The sequence below is a fragment of the Lepisosteus oculatus genome, chromosome 28 (genome assembly GCF_040954835.1).
Source record: "Lepisosteus oculatus isolate fLepOcu1 chromosome 28, fLepOcu1.hap2, whole genome shotgun sequence".
NCBI lineage: Eukaryota > Metazoa > Chordata > Actinopteri > Semionotiformes > Lepisosteidae > Lepisosteus > Lepisosteus oculatus.
Genome location: NC_090723.1, coordinates 3,730,009 through 3,753,470, shown reverse-complemented (window position 1 = coordinate 3,753,470; position 23,462 = coordinate 3,730,009). Strand labels below are relative to the sequence as shown.

At 45.4% G+C, this 23,462-nt stretch overlaps 1 protein-coding gene across 5 annotated transcripts in view; it reads right to left on the bottom strand.

The window, feature by feature from the left end:
- gpatch8 (G patch domain containing 8) overlaps positions 1–21,203 on the bottom strand; it is a 63,654-nt gene extending 42,451 nt beyond the window's left edge. For 2 of the 5 annotated variants that reach the window (XM_069185691.1, XM_069185688.1), the window contains exons 1-2: positions 7,995–8,075; positions 112–129 (exon numbers count right to left, since the gene is read on the bottom strand). Coding sequence is in view for 1 of the 5 variants with exons in the window: in XM_069185687.1 (XP_069041788.1) it covers positions 7,995–8,069; positions 21,095–21,139 (120 nt within the window). In the remaining 4 variants the exon portion in view is untranslated. Of the gene's footprint in view, positions 1–111; positions 130–5,853; positions 5,890–7,994; positions 8,076–21,094 lie in introns of those variants that run through there. The other 3 variants (XM_069185689.1, XM_069185687.1, XM_069185690.1) reach the window with 3 other exon arrangements.
- Positions 21,204–23,462: the final 2,259 nt, after the last annotated feature.

Sequence of the window (23,462 nt, the reverse complement as noted above, 5' to 3'; positions counted from 1 at the left end):
CACTGCGCAGGCTGTGCTGAAAAAATGAATGCACTAAAATAAACAGACAGATGAAGCAATACGCCGATTCCAATAGCAGTGCAAGTGGAGTGAAAGCATTTCCATACGAACCTGGCTTTAAAAACTGGGCTGTCAAAAGAACAGTTAAATGTAACACAATGTAAGAAACTGTCCAATCACTAATGCGTTCATTTCAATCAATTTTGTTTTTCACTTTCTTGCTTGAAGAAAAAAAAAATCTAATAACAGAACAAGAGTGTGAAAAGCAACATGTTTATAAATTAATTACCTAACCAACTGATTTTTATAAAACAGGTATTAAAATCAAACTAAGAAACCAACAAGTTAAGACTGATGGTAAAAAGTCAAGGGCAGTGTGCTGCAACTGACACAGTGGAAGGAAAGTTACAACATTACAGAGGTTCAACTAAAGAAATAAAGAGTAAAGAAAGAGAGAGATATCCAGGAACAGCTTGGCTTCATCTGGGCCTCAACAGGGAGGTGACTGCGCTGGCTTCCTTATTTGAACCTAGGACAATTCCGATGGCTTTTAAAAACCTTTCATATAAATCCTTGGAATGGTACCTTAGAGGCTGCTTTTTCTAATAATCCTACTTCAGCGTGCAAGTCCGTTTCAGAGGGGAAAAAATAAGATCAATGCTTGGAGTCGTGCTCAAACAGCAGAGTGAAACAGCTGCAGTTCGCTGGGCTGACGGATCTGCAGTACATCTGGATCAACTTCAGTATTTTGCGGGGACGACTGTGTTGGCCGCCATCAGCTTCCAATCCTGACTGTGCAAAGCTGCAGATGTTGAGGAAGCGATCTCAGCAAGTACAGCCGGGAGAAAGAAGACCTGGCCTCTACCCAGCTCTCCTTGCGCCTAGGCCACGGAATTGCCGTGCAGAGGGTTAATTCAACGTGTGATGAGGTGCAGAACTCTCATGGAGAGGGAAAAGCTGCGACCGGGAGTCTGCTTTGAAGGAAGCAGATCCCACACAGACAGGTGCAGTAACAGGCTGGATTTAGCGCCTGAGGGATGGGAAGGTATTAACTTACAGACAACCCGAACACTCGCTGTCAATGTCACACCTTACAGAGCCAGATCTATTTGCGATTTCGGATTACATTTTACCTTTCATTTTGGCACTGCTCACGCAGATGAGGTGCAGCACTGACCGGGGGTGAACAGTCCCCTCCTGGATTTGGTTATGCTTCAGTGTGGGAATTTGCCACTGGATGAAAGTCTAAGTGAAATTCTGGGCCATTTGAGAAAAATAAAACTTATCCAGCTCTACTGACAAGGTACTATAACTGTGTGCTACACTGCTGGTCTCTCACGTGGGTCTTGCACTACTGTGATAGATGAAGTAGATGCCCCCTACATTTAAAATGTTTTGGGATCCTATGAGACTATCTACCTAAATGTAGATATAATGAAAGTCTTATTATGTGAAATCAGAGTTACCATACAGTTTAAGAGCACGGAGCTCTGGATTTGTAACTGGAAAGTTATGGGATCAAATCCCTGGTGTTCTCAGCAGGTGTGCTTGTTCGCGTGGTTTTAACGTATGATGCGGCCTGAATGAAATATCGTCACCTGCACAAGAGAGCTACAGGTGAAATCTGCTTAGATAGATATCTCCAGAAAAAAAAACAAATTAACTTATTTCTAACTGGCAGCTGAACCAAACCTGGAAATCCTGATTTAGTCACTAAAGAGTATTCTAGAGCATTTTAAGGAAACCTGAGGAAACTGACTCCTTTGCTTTCCCCATCTAGCTCGAAAACAAAACTAAAACCCTTAAAGTGCAAGATGAGTCGAATCACGGACTGACAGTTCACTGTGAAGCTGGATCTTTTACAACTTTCCATCCTCTCAGGCACCAACATCATCAACCCAGCACTACTGGGGGGCTAGTTTACCGGGGCAGACTGCAAGGAATGGAATACCGCCACCCTCAGACACATTCTCCACTCCCCACTCCTGAGACTGAACCCCCCCCCACAGTAACAAGGATTAAAACACAGGGAGCTTCAGGCAGAAGCATGTTCTACCTCAAAATGAATCAGCATGATCTTCTGCATTGCCACCAATCTAATGAAAACAAATGATTATCCCCATGATCGCCAGAACAGATCTAAGCCCAACTCCGCGCCCACTGTCCCTCTTTCACGGGACAAATTTCCCTCTCATTTAAAATGAAGAGTCATTTCATCATTGTGCTGATCCAAAAGGTAAGGCTGCAAGCCACCTGAAAGACTTGAGTATCTGAACTCTAATGTGCTAAACCAGTTAAAAAGAGAATGAGACAATATGCAACAGGGCTTTCATGCCATTAACAAGTACAGGGGAGGCGGTATGTCATTCCTTTGCAGATTGTTTCTGGTTCTAAGGTACCAAACCCCAGCTTTGGTACCAGCTTTGTGTCCCCAGCTGTGTGGTTCTGCTTCCTGGGGCGTTGGCGTGGCGACGGGATCACGCCAGGCGTCCTGAGGGCCTGAGGCCACCTGCTGGATATCTCTCTCGGGGTGTGAGGAACTGAATGCTACCCAGTTACGCATGCAAGGCAAAACGTTAGGAAACAGGTCCCCAGAAAAGTAACACAGACCTCTAGCTGCCTACAGATCACACACAACGAGTGGCAGGGAGAGACGCTGACGGGAATCGGTGCTGCATACAGTTCCTTCACACAAAACACACCGGACTACACTACTGGCAGCTGTCACTTCGGGAACACCTGTTCTGTCACTATACAGAACAGACCCCCCCCCCCCAACTTAAGAGGTATGCTAGCCAGCACTGCCCCCCCCGAATGCGTTTCACAAAGTTGTTTTGGAAACCAGGCAGGAGGCCAAGGCCCTTTTCCCATCTCCAGGCTCTGAACACAACCTCCTTAATCCGCCTGACTGGGTGCCAGCGACTTAAAAATCTGCCTTAAATGTTTAAAGAACTGACAGCCTGCCTTAGCAATGGCTGCCCAGTCTGCCGGTATAATAAACACTATGTACTGCAAGATGGAACCCAAAAGGGGAATCACTGCCATAGATAACTACAGCCTTCAGCAATGTACCTAGTAAGGAGACGAGAGCACTGAAATCAAGTTCCATAATTAATCTTAAACCTCATCTTTTCAATTATGTTTCCTTTATCTATTAGAGAGGCATCTGGGAGTAAATAGGAGTGTGAATGTATTCCAATCTGTGTTGGATTTCTCATCAAGAACAGCTCTCAATAATAAAATGTGCTCCCATATGAATCAGGCTTTGTGCAAAGTACACGCAGTTATTATATTTCATGCGGTACCTTTATCTCCCAGAAACAGAGAGTTCAGAACTGACCTGTTCAGAACTGTGTCTCACAACTGAAAACTCTCATTCGTTAAATGAGAGGTAAGTCAAACACAGGAAAGCCTAACGCATACACATTTACAGACGGGAAGAAGCCTCTATATCCTTCTAGCCCATTTGGTAGTTGGCAGCTAACTGATCCAGGATCAGGTTTCTGCCATTGTCGTACTCTGTCCACCTGCAGGGCCAAGACAGCGGTCAGGCGTGGGGGAAGACGTGCTGAGCTATGAGCCGGGCGGCTACTGCTGACCCAGCTGCTCAGCTGAACAACGACAGGGAGCCCTGGGAGCCCGTCTTTGTTTCTCTCCTCTCGGGCAGAAGTTGTGTCTGCGAAAAGGTCAAGCGCAATGCACCTTGGCAAAACAGCACCCCCCACCCCCCTTGAGCCATTTCACGTGCCAAGCCTTCTTCTCTCTCGGGGGCCGGTGCTGTGCACACGTCTCCTTCTGCATCGGTAATGGGGACGGGGGGGGCTGGAGCAGTGACAGCAGCCAGTGTCTTTCGAAGGAGCAAAAACCCTGCGTTTCCTCCCCACTCTGAAGCTGTATGCTGCAGCTAAACCCTCAGCGCCTCTCCACAGATAATACCGCAGAAGCAGACACCGTTTCTGTTTTACCTGGGATCCTGACCACTTTCTCCCTCTCTCTCTCTCTCACTCCTCTGCCGGCCACAAAGATGTGGGTTACGAGTTATTTTAAGCCGTCGCCGTTCCGGGCGGTGCGGCTGTGCACTGACACGTTAGGAATCGCATCTTCCCTCTCTGTCTGTCTCCCGCTCTCTCCAGTGAGCGAAACGCACTTACCTGCAAAACCGCTGACGACTAAAACCAAGCGGTTGGGAGAACACTGAACTCCAACTAAAGTGACCAGAGTCCAGACGGCTGGCGACCTTCACTTGCTTTTTCCAGTTACTATATCCACATAGCGGAGCGACACAAGGACGAGGGGCGGCGAACCCCTTTGGGTCTGGGTGAGGGAAAACCGGGCCCGCGAGGAAAAGGAGCGGCCGAAGCCCCAGCAGCGTGGGTACTGGGATCGGACACGAGCCCCCCTCTCCGCCTGCCCCAAGCCAGCACCGGTTCCGACCGCTTCTGGCAGAAGAGACGCCAGCCGGTCATTACGGGCTGTTGCGACACGTTTCCCACGACATTGTGGGAATGTTTCGCGATGTTGCGCTGGTGGCTCGGCTCCAGGCTTTCGCCCCCAGAGGAGGGAGAGAGTGCGGGGCCATGGGTATCGGATGAAGAGGCGCTACTCCCTGTGGCAGCATTTCTGCGCCACGCTGGCAGGCTCCTTCATCCCCGTTCCATATATCGCACCTGTCACTTCCTGGATCCGCGAACACGGCTCTGTGCTCCCAGGCCGCAGGGCAGGGGGGGGTCACTGGGCGCTGGTTTGACCAGAGGATTGGCTGGGCAAGTCAAACAAGTGGGGAGGAAAAACCAGACTTAACCAACTGATGGCATCAACAAAAAAAACTGCCCTTTGATTTGATTTCCCAGATGGTGGTTCAAGGGTGTGCATTTGGATGAAGAATTCCATACATCTTCCCTCATTTTCCTTCCCCCCCACCCACGGTCAGGATATTGCCTGGGAAGTTGGAGCAGCGCAGGATGGAGAGGGCTTGAATTCGTCAGGAGCGATCGTTCGGCTGGGGCATTATTCTGCTTTTTTCTAAAAACTACTGTCTGGAGCAAAGGCTCAGAAACTTCGGGACACTGCACCAAAATTGGACAGTCTGATGGAGAAATAAGCACCCAAAATTTACACTCACAGCCAGAAATATTAACACCCTCCATCTCTAAGAATGTTATTCTCAAATGTATTAAGCATAATAAACATTACTCTTTGACTCTACCTTCTTTATGTTATCTGAATTTTCATTCATCCTAGTAATGATCCATCCTGCAACAAAACTGCAGAAATCACTACTTACAGATGAGCATGCAATCAACCTAGTGCAGTTTATCAATATTTATGGTCCTTAATAAACTAATAATCGCTGAATAAGATGGAGGTTTGCCAATACTTGATGACAATGACTGTAGAATCCTATCATTTCTGAGCAGCACCAAGCAGGGCCCTGAGCCAGTACAGGGAACCCAGGGGCACACAGAACAACAATTCACTTCAGCTGAAATGCAACTACAGGGTTTTTTTTTTTCCCTTTCGGCAGCCAGGCAGGTTCGAGCTAACTGTACCCCTTTGCGTGAAACCCCCCCCCTCCCCCAATCTCTGTTTTAACAACTGTCAGTCTTCCCCACCACCGTAGCCTGCTAAAGTCAGCATGGTGTCGTAGAGACGCTTGCTGCGATATTATCTACATGCCTCGTCAGCAAAAATGCAGTTCCAGTTGCACAAGCACCATGCCAGCACAGAATGACAGAGGGTACTGTACACCGAATCACTGTGTAGAGAGGGAAAGACGGAAAGAAGAGGGAAGAGAAAGTGAGAGAAGCGGTACCCTAGAGATAGGAATAGGAAAGCAGAGCGTGCAATACAAACCAGGTCATAGCTGCTTAGCTAATTGGGGCCAATTTGCTGCAGGAGAGAAATGTCGAACACCCCAAGTTGTGTACAATACTGGAAATTTCTGGACGCACTCTTCCACTCAACACACACAAACACTGACTACACACACGCACACACAAAAACAAATAGGCACAATATAACAAGCCAGCACTCTCTGCCCTCCTTCAATCTCTCTCTCAATGGAGTGGATACTGTACTGGGGTTCTCCCTCGCAATTATTGTCTGGGCTCCCTGCGGCATCAGCTGTGAGCCTGTGCTGCCCTGGAAACGCATTTTACAATTCTTAGTTTATTTTCTTGGGCTAGCTTTAGTGTTTCTATCTATACAGGAGGATCATGGAACTGGAAATATTAGTTCTCGATAGTGATGACAGGTGAAAGCATTAAAATATGAATCATTATTGAAGAGGAAAAACGGCTTTTGCCCTTGAAGTGAAGATGTCATGCTTGCACCATGTTTTGAATTGGATTTTTTTTCCTACTGAACGTTTTACTGCAGGTCTTGTGATAAGAGTGCCGGAGTGACTATTTATCTGTGGCTGTGCACTGCAGGCTGCCCAGTGCTAGCTGGCCTGGACAGAGGGGGTGGTGGAAGAGCTCACTACAGCCTTCCTCCTCATGCTTTTTACAAGGAAGGCTAATGGAGTTTAACCTACTTAAAGAAACAGCTCTAAAGGCTCACAGCAGCTCAAGGACATTTGAAAGATAGCAGGCGTCTCGAATTCCCAGAGTCATTCCGGAGACAAAAAAATCATTTTTGAAGAACCAGTAAAGTGATGTCACAATATTTTTTTGTGTAAATCGACCATTAACTATTACACACCAATGCTTGTCACAATGTCAAATGATGAGATGCTTCAGTACTTCACTGTGATACCTACTAGATATATTAGAACCTACAGAAGAAACACAAGCACAACAGCACTTACTGGCATGCTTACTGCACCAGACTGTTCCCATATACAGCGGTGTTTAACAACGCTGGCCAGTATCCAAGTTACATTAGGATGACATACTCATGAGAAAGCAAATAAAAATACTAGCTGGGTTAGTGTGTGACCAAATATCTCAGATTTCATAAATGCATAACAGCACTCAATAATGTTGTGATTAAACATTTTTTCTAAATAATCTGCACGAATAACTACAGAATGTGACCATGTGATGTCAACTTACATACTGCTATGTACTAACAGTATTACAAATCCTGTAATTCATTCTTTCACGGTACTAGATGTGGGTTGATTTTAATTCAATGCACCTGCAACTAGTGTGACACTAGCCACACACCTTTTTAACAAATGTATTTGAGCTGTTTGTTCTGTCTCTAATTATACCAAAATAACTATCATATCATTGCGAAACCACAGCTAAAATGAATGGAGATCTGATTTATAATGACGCAATGTCTATTTAAAAATCAAGCCTTTATAACTACAGTAGCTACATGCTAGTATTATACCCCAGTTGGACTATAAATGAATCTATACCGAAGTACACTGTTTACTTTAACTAGTCTATTTTTTTTAATCAACGGGAAACGTTAAAAGCCGATTTTTTTCCCCACTTCAATGTGTGAAAGTAGTTTTGCACAAGGCGTCCTTGAAACGACCAAGAAGAACTCCGGGCTGTAAGGAATGTTTTCTCATTCAATGCGCCACTATGGTCTGCATTTCCAATTTTGGGCAAGGGGTTCGACCTTATGAGTCATACCATGAGACAGTACATTATCCACTCCGCTCAACACACAATCCACACATGCAAATGTAACTGTATTTCTACCAAATAAATAGGGGGGGGGAAAAAAAGGATCACGTAAAAGTAACATTAAAAAAACAAAATCTAGCATTCTTACAAAAAAAAACAATTAGAAACTGACAGTTTTACAATTGATTACAAAGAAAACAAGAGGATTTACAGTATTCTAATGGGATATGAAAGTACATCAAGTAAAACCTGCTCATTTGAGAATGATGGGGTGCAGAAATCTATCATACAGGGGGTGGAGGGTGGGGGTGGGGGGTTGGGCTCCTACCCCTGGCTGGGCTCTCATCCATTCGCACACACTGCCCCAGCCAGCCTGCTCCCAGAGGCCAGTGACAGGCGGAGCCTTACCGATTCAATGGGCTTGTCCAGGGACGCCTGCTCCAGCTCCAGCTGCCCCTCCTCATACTGATCGAAGTGATTTCCCTGCAAGGCAAACACACAGCAGCGGTCAGTGCCAGGAGACAAAAAGAGAAGTGAAACCCGTCGACGTCGAACAAACGCTGAATAACTCTAACCCTGTAGGGCTTATAACTACCATATAACACGGCCTTGAAACAGGCAGCAGATTTCCAAAGCCAGCTATAAATATACAGCTACATCCATAAACGAGGTAATTGTGTGCAGAGACGTTCTGTAAACTATGCGAGAACCACTTCATATAAAATTAGCAAGGATGTAAGAACTGCAAAATTCCTTCTGTTGTGTACATAATAAAAACCACCATGCTTTGAGGCTCTGGTTGCGTCAGCAAACAAGTCTGAAATTTGATCTGAACGCAGCCTCTGGCAGATATTCTTTCGCCGTGACATGGCAAGACACAGATCTGCGTGGCTGTGCCCCGACAGAGGGCAGCAGCGATGGGCGAGTGTCCTAACTGGAGGCACTCCTGAGGGGGTTAAAGGGGTAACACAGAATGACAGACAAAATTAAACCGATGCATGAAGCTTCTCTTAATGCAACACGTACACGAACGCCTTACACCCCTACCACTTCTGATCTTTCTTGAAGAGCAAAGAAAAGCTGTGTTAGAATGGTTAAGCCACACGCTGGTGGACAAAATAGCAACCCTCAATCCGATAAACGGATTGTTTCTCTAGCAGATAGTGCGCAGCTGGCTGGCTTGAAAAGCCACAAAAGACAGACTTCCTTCACTCTCCCTGAACGGGAAAAATCCACATATCTCAAGCTGCATCAGTCTGGGGAAACTAGACAAACTAGCCAAACACTGAACTGAACGGCCTGTATGACACAGGCCCATATCCCCTGCAGGCTGTTCCTGCTGCGTACAGAGGCCCAGCTACATTCAAGGTAGGGGGTCCTAATACTCTGGCCAGTGAGGGTAAGCTCTGCCTTAAGGCGAGGAATCCAAAAGGAAAGAGCAGGGTGCTCAGAGCAGCACGGAGATGAAACACTCCAGCCTTGACTAACGAACCATATTGCTGGTCTGTGGTTAATTGGCAGAGTTCCAACTCCAGCGATACCTTGTCCCCGCACAAAGGGATTACAATTTCATTACTGCACTTCAGAAAACTAAATATCAAGCCTCATTTTCTCATTAGAATTGCATTGTCTGGCTGGTGGCAGGAAGCCATGACGGTCTTTCCTGTTTATAGCAGTGAAACTCCATGGGAGTATGGACAGAAACCAGACCACGCTTCACTTCTGCCTTTCCATTACCCTTGATTGGTAAAGACCAGAGGACTTCTTTGATTGGCTTGAGGACTGCAGTTGGGACAAGGTGTGGGAAGTAAGGCAAGAGGAGGCAGCAGCATGGAAGAGTGGTTAGCGCCCTGGATTCCAGACCAATTCACTTATCTGACTTCGCAAAGGATTTAAAAAGGAAGGGTTTCTCTACACTTCCATGACGTCATCTAACATCTGCTGAGAGTCCTCATAAAACATGTACACAGCATTGAAGACAGGGCCCTGGCAGAGCTCTTGCTGAAACTATAGTTTACAGTAAGACTGGATAGCTCATAGTTCAAGAGGGTCCTGACCCTAGTCCAATCCATACCATACTTAGGCTCTAAGCTATGATTCAGGCTGGCATTACTGAGTTAGAGATCAACAAACCAGGTCATTTTACAAGTAAAGCAAAAGAATAAAAAAGCCAAATGCTTTACTCAAAGGAATGCAGTGAAAGTGCAGCAAGATAACTCCATATTCTATACTAATTTATCTTCTATTCAGCAGCTCCTATTTAAGGTAGGGAATTTCCTGCAGGCTTATCAGCGATAACTGTGCAGGGAGTTTCTGAGGCTACTCCTATATTATGAAATGGGGAAGTTTTTTTTTAAGTATATAAAGGGGAAGAGTTTTTAGGACAGACGTTAAAACTTAATTAACTTGATGAAATGACAGGAGGATCATTATGTTAAATGTTAAGAGACTAGTTTGAAAGGAGGAGTTAAACTTCTTTGCAAGAGGGAAGATCAGTTCTCGGGCACTTCAGTGTTTTCGCAGGGGCTGTCCTTGGCTCTCCCTTGAGCTGGCTCTCTGTGGGCTTCCCCACTGCAGTGCTGCTCTGCAGGAGGTACGTGGGGACAGGCTGAGCAGCAGCGATATGCGGACTGAAAGTACATAAGCTGTGTGCAAAGAATGACAATCGGGCGGCATCCAACCTTGACCTGCTGCTCAATCTAACAAAAACAACCTAAAATCTAACGAAGCCCAATTGCTCCAGCTTCTACATCAATTGGTCTCTACTGAAAACCATCAAGCTATTTATTACCGCCCTTCCTAAACAGAACATAAGAAAGGTTAAGAACGAGAGAGGGCCATTAAGCCCATCTAATCCATTAAGAAGGAGCCGAATTATTTTTATAATAGAACTGCATCTTCGCTTTCATCACCTCAGACATCACACAGACCTGCGGATGCTTGCCTGTGTATGTGGAATAACAACAAGTAGTGCTCGGACAGCTTCATGTATGCCGTGTATGATTAACACACCTGCTCAGGCCCCTCATTCAATAATTCAAGCAGCACTCATTAAAAACATCAGCTATTCCACCAGCAAGGGGCAGTTCTGAAAGATCGTAAGAATAACAGAGCTAAGGAAGCACACAGACCTCTGCCAGAAATTCAACTTCTGAGTGCTGATGTGGTTCCAGACCAGCAGCCCAGTCTCATCGTTAATGGCTGCATTCATACAGCTGCTGAACTCACCCAGATCTGTGTCACACTCCCAGCTAATCAAACTACACCCTTACACCACTGTTCCTTCAGTTCCAGTCTAGTAGATTAGCTCGATACCTCCGGCTATGGGGCCTCTTGCTATAAAGTAGCAATAGATAACAAGCATTCAGCCACGGAAATCTGTTTCAGTTTTCATTCAGTTATTATAACCAATATTTGCAGAGTTCATGGTGAACACCAGAGGAAGAGCTATAGAAAATATGAGCTGCAGAAAAAAAGAAAAACATGCACAGGCCCTTATGTTGAAATCAGGGCTGCAGAACCCTTGAACTCCGGTCAGTTTGTGAGAAAGGAAACACTCAATGAGAAACATAAAAAAAAACATTTATTGCACGGACACAACAAAATACTAATCACATTAACAATCAAAGCCCTCTATCATAATATGACAACCACAAAACCCCACTCACTTACTCTGCTATAGATTCTCATCCGCTTTTCAAATAAACAACCCCTTAAGCCAAAACGCCAAAGTTACACAGCTTGTGGCCCAAGAATCTGGACATTCCTGATCCCATGGCAAGATACACTGTTTCTATGCAGTACGCTTGTTCTGCCCTTGACTAAGATGATTTGGCTATAACATTTTACAGGCGAGCCCTGGGCTGAAACAAGGCAAGAAAGGTTACACTCCTGGAAGCAAGTAAAAAAAAATATTTAAAGAATTTGTTGCTGGTAACATAACACAAACGTTTGAATAGCTATTCTTTAACATCACTGAAAAGCACAGCTGACCTCAGCAGCAGGGTTTAATTAAAAAAATCCTCCCCTTTCACTAGAATTATTTGCTGAATTGCTCATGGCCTACTGAGACCTGCTTCATAGAGCAAATAAGTGCAAAGTTGTAGATCTGGCAAGTAACTGGGGTGTTACATTTTCTTTCATCAAACATGTTTATTGCCTCCTGAAAAGCTCGGGGAATATTACATATATGCAGATCTAGAGAAACCAGGCAAAATATCACCTCTCAGATCAGCGCCGACAGAGAGGATAAACTTCAGTAGTCAATTTCTTGGTCCGACTAAAAAGTGTTTTCAATGCAGCCCGTGTACGAACAAGTCACCGAAAGTACTCAGCTGCTCAGGAGTGCGACGGCTGCTTGCAGGTTTTCCACTTTGTTATTCGAAAAGGAGAGGCTGCCGTGTGCTCGTTCTGCCTCTCGCCCCCTGTAAAGGTGTTCTCCGGGGATTTAGCCAAGGAAAGCGAAAAGCATAAGCAGGTGGCCAGGCTGGTGGAAACGGCTGTTTTCGGGAGCTCGGAGAAGAGGGACGTGCCTGCACGCCCAGTATTGAATGCGAGAGGGAGGAGGCGTGTTAATTCCACCCCGTTCATTGCTTTTTTTAAAAGCTTTCATGGAGGACAACACCAAAAACACTGGCAGGAAAGCTACCCCCCCCCGCTACCGCTGATCAAGTTCACAGAGGGAGATCGGAGCTCCCAGCGGCAGCACCCGCAGTCCGCGCCTCCTCCGCCGCGGCGCACACTGCGGCACCAGGACACACGGCGCACTGCCCGCGGAACAACCTGGAACTGACTGAGCCCCCGCAGCCCTGCTGGGCCTGTGGAGGCCCGAAGTCAGCCGCGGCGCTGGCAGCTCCGCAGGACTCCAGGAGAGGAGCTGGCAAAAGAGTCAGGATTACAGCAGCAAGAGATCGTGCTGCAACCTGCTGCCCCCCCCCCCCCCTTCCTGCACCAGCTCCCAGCTCTTCGCTGCCCAAGATCCGAGAAGCTAAACCCTTCTTCCTCAATCCTAAACGCAAGGATAGGCAGCCTCTTCGGACAGGATCGAAGAGCGGAGACAAAGGCGCCGCGGCACAATTCCCATCGCATTGCTCCCTCTCCGATTTGAACCCTTGCCCCCTCCCAAGTCACAACAACCCCACACTCCCTTCGATTCCTGCTGCGCGAAACTCTGCCTCCCTTTCCAAGCCGTGACCACTAACCCCCCCGGCCTGACGCTCACCACAGCACCGCGCTGCCTCTCCCAGGAACCACAACCTCAGAGCGGACTCCCAGACTGCAGCGTCTGCCATGCCTGCCCTGTGATGGCCACAGAATGTCATACTGCGCTATTTAATCACAAGCGCAAAGCCATCCAGGCACGGGTTCATAAACTAAACAAATCAAGTCAGGGCTGCCTGACTTCACGTCGGCTCACATTATTTATACTTTGGTCATGTTTTCCATTGCAAGCCAGAGTTATCAGCCTGCGATGCATCATGCTGCTCTACTTTAATGCGGATGAGTTTACTAGAGAAAACAATTCACTGTCCTCCAGAAGGAACTAATCAATCACCTGCTGGATTTATTTTCAGATGGGGATAATAAATAAAGAGAAGAGGGGCCTGCAGCTCGCACTGAAAAGGTCCTGAAACAGACAGAGGTCACACTGTAAATATATTAACACCCCACCTCATGTGCATCTTTACAGTGTCTTCTTTGAAGCCACCACCAGAACCACGGTGCAAGCAGAACGGAGTTTACCAACATTTTTTACTGTCAAGTCTAAGCTTTTAGTCAGGAGGATTATTACAAGAGGAAAGTACCCACACCCCCAAATAAAACACAGAACAATGGTGTTCTGCACTGGAACTTGAGGGTAACGGGTTTTTTACAGATTCATGTATAAACATATTTATGCATGACCACAAGGAAACTAGTGAAGGATTACAAGCTCAGCACACAGCGCTGGCTGGTAAAAGCCAGAGTCTGACTAGAACAAGGCTGAATTCCGAGCTTGCTCCAATGACAACTGCAGACGAACCCCGATACGAACTGCAGACAACAAAGAAGCTGCAGGGAGCCAACCACACATTGCCTTTTCTGGAGAAGACAACAGCCCTGCACAGATGGACTGACCAGAGTTTTTCCAAATTAAGCAGATCCTATGCTTTGATCCGTTTTGCTTCGGACACGCACACGCAAATTATGCAAGAAAGCCCATCTGACAAAAACGTCAGTGCGTTTCAATGGCGTAACCTGCTACAATGACATTTTGGAAAAGGATATTTTGAGACTTCTAAATGACGGGCACACAACAGGTGGACTCTGAATCCAACTACAATCTGTGCACATGGTTAAGAATAACTGGAGCTACTGTGCTGTACATTCCTCTGAGGAATCAACATGATTGTGGGTGGGAAAAGAAAGCCAGGAGTGTGGAATTCTGGATTCCAGGCTGGCGCAAGCTGGATTGGGCATCCGATACACAGAGCAACAGCACGTTGCGGCACTGGAGTGGGACATGTTTCAAAGGAGAGAAAGACAGCCGCACAAAATCCAAGAAACAAAGCCAAACAGGCAGGTAAGAAGAGCTTGTTCTGGAGAGCTAGGCAGACGCGTTAAGGCAGAATCCGGGGAATTATTGCACATGTACAGGACAACCACTTGGCCGTTTTGATCAAGGGATGGTTTTTAACCATTATACAGTATTATGCCTTCTCTATTTTTTATTTTTTATTACTCCCTCTTCCTCTTCAATACACCCCCCGCTGTGACAGCCTCAAATCAGCTGTGAGAGCAAGTAAATACCTGGAGACAGGGCCAACACAGGCTAATGAAGTCAGATACTGGTTCAAGTGAAGCCGTTAAGAGCCCAGAAGACATGGTGACCCTCCGAAGACCAGCAGCGAATGTCCGAGCTGGAGGTCAACACAATGTCACACACCACTTCACCCAACCACAAAGTGAGCTGCAACCACTGACGGAACGTACCGCACAGGCCGACATAAGCTAGCTGACTTCGTGGAGCCGAAGATAGACGTGGGACCAGGAAAAGGGCATTCTATTCCGTTCATGAAAAACGACTCCATTCTGAATCATCATTATGCACGTCCAGGCTCCATCCAAATCCTTTTGATAAAATCTGAGGGGTGCAGTCAACTGACAACATTTCAAAACAAAATACAGAAATCTGGCGGCGCACGCAGGAATCACAATGTGGCAGACACACGGCCAACACCGTTTAAATCACGACAGGAAAGACGCCAAGAAAGCATCTCACTCCAGCAACACTGCGCGAGAGACCGTCAAAGTCTCATTCGAGTGGGAAGTTGAACTGAGCCTGTCTTTTTGTTAAAAGTATTAATAAATAAACAAAAGGAAGATAAAGTATATAAATAAGCACAATTTCCAACCAGTACAGCTTAAAAGCGAAAGCTGAGCACCAGATCCAGAAACCACACATTTCCCAGCTTGCGCCATCAGTATCAGTCTGTCCCCTCCTCTCTGCAATCCTTCTTCTCGCAGTCTGTTCACCATCTGCTGGACGTGTATTAGTCCCTTCTTCCTCTTGACTGGTGCGCTGCCCTTTCTCCTTCTTTCCTCTGACAAGGAACCAGATACCCCACACACACAGGGACTGGATCGTTTCTAACAACCAGACACCCGAGACCCTTCAGGACCGAATCATCACACGGGTCAGATTCTACCTGTGTGACTTTCAGAGCTGTCGCTTGGCTATCAGAAGAGAGTCACTGACCACTGCGATGCAGAAAAGCACATCCAGCAGTACATTTGGCTTTTCAATACTCATTTAAGAAACCATACACGAGAGAGCTGCATGCAGTCCAAAAGCTACATCTGTAGGAAGACAAAACTCTCTCACATATTCCAAATGAAAATATTATATTCACGTTTAAAACACCTTTGCCGACTATATATTATTATATATTATTTCAGCAGTATAGTAGTCTACAGAAATGCCAAATATGGAAGTCCTAACTTCTCCCTTTGAGAATCAATCTTTGTGAACAAATACAAAACTGACACAGCAATTAAAGGCTGTGAAAGCCTCTGCAATTCATTTCAACCACAGAACCTCTGTAGTTTGGTGAAAATAATCATTCATTTGCTGCCATTTTAAAGCAAAGAATAGGCTTCTGGATGTAATGCTATATCCATGCACTGATGCAAGACAGGACAGGTTTTCAGTTTCGGACTTCTGGCATGTTAGTTCTCCCTAAACATACATCCTATACTTGTCTTATTTCATTTATACTTCTAGTTTCCAGAAAGCAGAATATTGGCAGCATATTCTTCTGGAACTGTGTGGTGTGATCTCAAGCTCCTTTGTCGTTTAGGGCATGCTCCTCCGACAGCCAGAACACACATGTAGCAGTGAGGTGGGCTCTGAAGGTCCCTAGACACACACAGACACACAGAAAGCAACCTGAACAGAGCGTTGCGGGGACGTTAAGGACCCTGCCTTGTAAATAGAAAGTTGACTTAAAATAAAATAGTTCTGCAAACATATTTGCATGAATGTATGTCAAATAAGATGATTTAACATCTCAAAATTGTATTTCGGAAAATCCCAAAGATCAACCTATTGGGCCTTATATTGCAATGTTCACTTTTTTAGAGCTTAATATTGTGATTTTTGTTTTACCATCTTTTAGTTCATTGCATTAAGTGATACTATCGTATTAATGGGTTTCCTCCACAGCCCCGTTACTATTTTACAGTGGGGACAGTGGTATCAAGTGGACCCATGATACAACCGACCCCTTTTTCTGCACCATCTATATCGGCAATATTTATACACGACAATGACACAATCCATAAGGAGATTTTCACACCCAACTAGAACGTGATATTGAGGAGTGATAATGTGAGGAAGCACTGTTAACATCGGAAGAGCTCTTCCCAAGACACCCAGGAAGACCTGCTCATACAAAGCAAGAGCCGACTATGGAAGCACGCAAGGCAATGTCATTCTGCTCTTCTGATGCAGCTACACAGAAATTAGGAGCCGCATACAGACTACAGAAATGTCTGTGGTCTATATGTTGTTTTCAGGTGTCCTGATAGTGATTCTATATATCAGCTTCATAAGCCTCATTTAAATACATCAGTCAGGTGCTCAAGAGGTAGAAATCTTATCTTGACCATTAATGAAAATTAGCTCAGGCTTAACAGCGGTCAGAAGGATCCTAACTGTTGGGAGCTGACTCGGTAAAAATAAATTTGATAGCCGAAACTGAGCCCACTCAAACAAGAACGCCTGTGGTGCACACCTCCCTTGCCAGGACACTTAAGTAAGTCATCGGCCTACGCACTCGATCACCAAGTCCCAGATACCCTGTCAAACCACCACCTCTGAAATAAATTACTGAAAGAAGTCATTAAGAAAGAAACTACGATGTATTTAGACCCACAAAAAACAAAGGCAGTTCACATTTAGTAAACGATGCCAATCAGATGCTACCGAGAGCACTAACCTGCCCTGGAGTGTTGAAGCGTATTTAAGCAACAAAAGGAAATTTAGAGAAGAAAGTAAAAGCGAACTGGCTACCCAGGATGCCCCATTTACACAACGCCATCTTGTACCGTGTGTAGAAGCAGAAGTCTGCCCGCCACTGTACTGAAAAGGAGATGTGCTCGCGATAACCTCTGGCTCCTGTTGTGACACCGAGTCTCACTACAGGCTGCTGACTCTCAGCGGTGCAGTCAGGAGGAACTGATTCAGACCCCTGACATTTGCAGTGAGGCCACAGCTGCCGCTGTGTACTTAATATTAGCGTGATTCTGTGTTTCTGAGACATGTTTTGGTTTTTCTTTCTGATTTGTTTTTTAAGAACTATTCAAGGACTTCAGAAAAATCAGTTGAGCCCACTTAAGGGGCATACAAAGTGCAAAACCTTCGAGGTTTAATTCAGACAAGATTTGATTTTGATTCTAGATAGTTAAAATTCTAAATATCCATTATTAGTAGGTTATAATTACTACATACTGAATGGAAATAATTATTTTCCATACCATTTAGGTTTCAAATTAACAACAAAGAGAAATATCCTTAAAAATAATTGGTTTGGTCCCATCCCGTCCATATTTTTAAGGCTAAATAAACAATACATATGTGTACAGAATTAAAATAATTAATATTCTATCTTTATAAGCAACACTAACGGATCTCAATTCACCAGCCATGATACACTTAACACAGTGGAGTGTAACAACGGGTCTCATGACAAAAAAGGGAACTTAAGGTTAAGAAAAAAAAAACTGCTGCACATCCTTGTCTGCGAAACCAGAAGTCAGTATTTAGAGACAAATGTACCTCCAGCAGCTTAGCAGTATTTTCACACTGTAACTGACAATCCAGATATCTGGCTCTGAACAGCATCACTTCACAGGCGGGACACAAGCCTCTCGGTGCACCCCTTCTCTCCTGTCTCTGCAGCAGCTACTGCCAGCCATCTGACCACGTTATTTGCCAGGGAAAATGCCGATGAGCACATCCAGCGCACGCGTGCACTGCCGTTGAGAATGCCATAACAGCTCCATAAGATCTGAGTGCCTGCATCCATCTGAATCCAGCTGGGATCAAGAGTGAACAGGATCCCAAACTGGCTCAAAATCAAGTACTCATTAAAGCAGAGGAGAACTGAAAGAAACTAATGCACAATTTGACCTCAGTCTACTTGTGGGTCTATTTCTGCAAGAATTCAAAAAAGAAATCAAAACCTATGAAAATATAAATGGCCTCTTATTTAGGTAGGTTAAAAATTGCGATGATAAACTCCCCAAGTAACAATTTAGATTCCAAGAAACCCCAGACGGCATTAATGATCCTCCATACAGGACCTGTCGTTTAAATGGATAAACGTTATAAACTGACAATGCATCAAATTCCGGGAAAGAGTATATTATAGGAGCACAATGTAGTCCACAAACAATAGAAAATTTGAATAACATGACTTTAATCTGCTTAAAGACCAACAGAAATAGAAATGATTCATGCCAGCCTTCAACAGTTTTAAATGAGGCAGAAATTAAATGTGTTTAAACGAAAAACTAAGTCAAAACAACTCTGGTTTGTCTGCACTTCAACTGTTTAATACACGTCAGTCTTCTGTACCTATACTAGGAGCTCTCAACAGGCTGCCAATCACAGCTGCCCACACAGGAGGAGATCAGATTGTGTGGAACATCTCCATACAGAACTGTCAATTCTACAAGGGCTGAACTCCCAAACACCTGGTCACTGTTTTTTACACCAGTAAAAAAAAAATATATATAACAATATTTTACCAGACGAAATCAGTGGAGAATTTTAGTACCAAACGACAAGAGTCAGTCACCCACAAGGACAAGGACTGAGAAACCCTGACCTACAGAACAGCTCTATTAAATTTTCACTTCTGGTTTTCAGCAAGTTGAGACACTAAGCTGATGTCCACTTCGAACCTTATAGAGTGCCGTATTGAAGCTTTGGAATAATATCTGGGTTTTTGACAAGTCCACTTAGACAATGACTGAGCAGCCTAACGTATTAGTGAAAGGTTTTTCCCCCCTATTTACTGTATTAATTCACTTCACAGGATTGTTTTCCTCACCACCTCATAGCCCTAGATTGTTATGTCCCTTTGGAGCAAACAAATGTAGATCCTTAAGATCTATTCCACTGCAAGATTCGCCCAGCTCTTTAATCATCTCAGCAGCTGACGGCTAATTCAACTCTTCGGTATCTCAGGCCTGCGATGAAACCGAGCGAGGGTCCTGTACTGTATTATCCTTGCTCCAGGCCACGCTGGTCACCGGAAAGAAGTCCCAGGGGTCATCACCATCTGGACGAGAGCACCTACTCTAGGGAGAAAACAGATGGAACCCATCTGTCATGCCTGCACCACGGTGCAGACTGGGAAATCCCAAGGAAAGACCTGACTCCGCTGGGCTGACGGCTGAGACGACAGACACACACCGAGGCGACATCAAATGCCCATGACCGGTCAGAAAAGGAGAAGCTCACTCCAACCCTAACTTCGCTGTGTCATCATCCCATAAGTTTCAACAGCTTGATGCAAAGAACTGTGGCTCAAGACCATTTTGACTAGCGGCGTGAGGATGATAAACTAGCAGGTTATAACTAGGTACTGCACAACCACTGCAGGCACAACGGCAACTCCCAGCATCCCACAGCTGGAAGCTCTCCTTATCCCACACTGCTGGCCTGCGGTACACCCCAGCTCCCACCCTCCTCGTCAAACCTCTCCCTGAACTGCCAGACCAGATCCCATTCCCATGGCCTCTTCTTCGGGGGAAGAAGCGGCACAACTAATTTAAGCTTAGCAGGCTCCCTAAATTAACACAGCCCAGCAGTGCACCATAACCACCTGATCAGACTTATCATATGCCCCCAAATAAAGGTGCGATTTCACCCTCAGAATAACCACTCCAAACTCGACTGCCACCGCTATCAAGAGAGACGCACTTCCACAATCAGTACATAATCCACCCTCATCGAGCTTTTCTATTACCAGTACAACAAGATGCTACCAAATCCATATAAAATATTTAGCTTGTTAATGCTTCCAGCTTAGAAGTTATTTTGCTGACAGGGAATGGATCTCCTGGGAGTCGACTATGACTAAGACTAAACCAACAACAGAGTGAGGACATCTCTCAGCATTCCTGCAACTTGTATATCTGGTTCTGCAGCGCAGAGATCACTACACGAGCCCTCACAGAGGAGGAGGAGGAGGCGGCGGCAGCCAGGAAGGCGTGAGGCTCTTGAATAGGCATCATTGTTTTCAACTTGCCTTTAACTCCAGCTGGTTATCGCCGTTGACGACAAGAGTGAAATCAACACCAAAATGTCGCTTTCGCGGGGCATAGTTTATTCAGAAGAAGAAGAAGAAAAGAGCTCAAGTAGTGTGGATCTCACGAAGTCACATTTTTTAAAGAGGGTGGCACTAGAACTCAAAATCCGTCGATCTTGAGTGCCACTGCTATGAGGGGCTCGGCGTCTCACACGGGGGGGTATGAACTGGTTAAACGCAGAGCAACATCCGCAGTTTAGAAGGCATGTTAAGCTCTGCCCCGGCGGAGTGGGAAGGTGAGATGTGCAATTCGCCATCGCCATTCGGTTCAGGCGGCCATGGCAGTGCGGTAGTGCCCTCCCCGCCGTACCCCGGCCATGCACACACTGCCCCGCACCCCGCAACTGCAAGGGCACCGCGCTTCAGAGCACGGCCGCGGGGAGCAAAACACGGGTCGTCAGCGCCTACAAGCCCTCCCTCCCAGCACAGCCCCGAGACCTAGCGCCTTTTTTTTTTGTTTACCACCCTGCTAATGCACACAGCGCCGCCTTTCCCTTACACCACTTCCCACGGCCCCCAAGGGCGCCCAAGAAGCTCGGTTTGTGCTGCCATTTCCGCGCCCTGACGCGCTTCAGAAACGCTACAGCTGCCCCCCTCGCCCGGGGAGACCTTCCCCCGCCGCCCGGAACCGGCCGTTTATCCATTTACCTGGAAATCACGATCCTCGTTGAAACGAGAGAACCTGTCAGCCATTTTCCTGCTGCAGCTCCCGTCGTCTCGTTTTCTGCCCGACCTGGCCCTGCGGCTTCGGAAACGCCTACCGCCATGTGACGAGCGCCGGCGAGCACCAATCGCGGCGCCCCCTGCCCTCTGATTGACGCGCCCTTCGACCAATCCAAGCAGTGCATCTTTTTTTTTCATTCCGCCGTAGGAGCCTTGCCGAAACACCAAACATTGACAAGATTGTGTCCAATTGAAGAAAGTAATTCTCCTGATGAACAGAACCTTTAACCAATAAAAGCTGGCGAAGAGATGCCTTTTTTTCCTCTCGAACTACAGATTGAATGTATTATGTGTGAGAATTGAGTTACTGTGCCAGGGAATAAAGTGTGCTAGTGTCCTTAGCTGAATAGCGCACTGTGTACTACCAAACCTATCGACAAGGCGTACGGCTGTTACCTTGTAGTATGAGTTTATCAAGCCTAATCTGAATTTATTTATTGCATAGTGGATTTCAACTGCAGAACGGTCAACTGCAGAGAGATCATTCTTAAAAATGGCAATGGTATATTCATGGTTGTAACAGTTTCCTTCCTACACTTGCATTTTTTAAAAGGACCCATATTTTACAGACGGCTTTAGTTTAGTATTGAAAAAATATACGGGAAAGAAAAATAAAACGTTTTCTTCAGGCTCAGGTCGAATGTAGATCATTTCGTCTTCCCTGTCGTTTATGGTCTTTAACCAAGCACAAAATAACGGATGACTAATAATAATAATTTAGACGAGTGTCTCGCAAGAGACAAAAAAGCTTTTATACACACAGCATTTTCCTATACTTTTCCAACCTGTCTATTTAAGTGACTCATCTCTTTGAGACAGAAATGTTGCTTTCTGTTAACAATAAGGCGTAATTATATATTACCACCGGCTTTCTTTTACATAATGTATTGCTGTGGAATTATCTTTCCTTTTATCTCCATTTAAACCAGTCCTATCCGTATTATTATATACACTACTGTGGAAAAGGCTTGGACACAATCAGGTGTTACAGTATATGAAGGTGATGTGCATCAGCAAGTTACTCAAAACCTCCACTGGTATTTGGTACAATGATAAAAATTTAGTTATTAATACAGCTTAGATTGAGTGAGAGAAAAAACAAGCTTGTCATGTAGTCATTGGTCATTCACATGAATGAAAAACACTTCAGAACATTTGTATCATCATACTCAAACTAAACCAATCATGAGCAGCATATAAGAACATTTAAAAAGACCACAAACACGAAGTGGACCATCTAATCCCCATGGATGGTAGAGGCAAATCCATAGATATCATTCAGACATTTCTTGAAAAAATAAATGGTATCGGCTTCAACAAAATGGCTAAGTAGCTTATTGCTGACAGCCAGAACTCTGTGTAAAACGTGCCCTCTGTTCCCAGTTTTAAATGTACCTTCTTGCAAATTACACTTGTGTGCTGGGGTTCGTGTCTCGGTGTTGATTCTGAAGAGTTTACAATGCCAACGTCTCTGAGGCATTTGAATACTTGAATTATATATAAAATATGTGAAGTGTTTACCCATTTACGTTTACCAGTCAAATAAATTCTGGCCGGGTGTGGCTTGTTATTCACATAGTGTGTTCCTCTCTACACATCCATCGTGCTCAAAGGCAACATTTCGCTCTACAGCACTGAGATCTGATAGGACTTAAAGCCAAGTGGCTACAATTCCGAAGGCAGAGAATAACCGGTGTTGTGCTTCAGCGGAAAGAAAGGAAAACCCTGAGTGGTAAGAGCTGAACAATGGAAAGTGTCTAAGTCTGCCGCACAGCTGAGTCTGTCAGACCGTTCCTAGTGCTACACCGAGTCGGCAGTGAACCAGGACCAGTATGGACCCAGAAACAACAGGGCTGTGTCCCTTGTTCCCTGTAGAACACTGCCCACTACAAAACATCAGCTCACAAACAGCTTTCGTTCTGCTCTTTTACTTGCTTGCTTTGTATTGTGCATCACTGATGCCACTTGATCTTGCGCTGCATTTATACTGCACTTCACTGACGTAGTATGCTGTCCACCGTGCTGGATATGAACTGTTATAAGGAAGAGTGCCTTTTTTTAAACCAAAACCGTTAGTAACTGAGGAGCCACTGGAAGAGTAATGTTGTGCAATGCTCATTTACTATCGCAAAGGTTTTATTTTGACGTGTCACCGTGAGCAGAGACGGGCAGTCTCCCCTGAAAAGAGAGAAAAATAACGATCAATTAGGAAAGTCAGACTTGAAATCGGATCGTAGGTCGAGGTGCGCCCCCTGCTGACCATTCTGTGAACGGCCTTCACGGAAGAACCCCA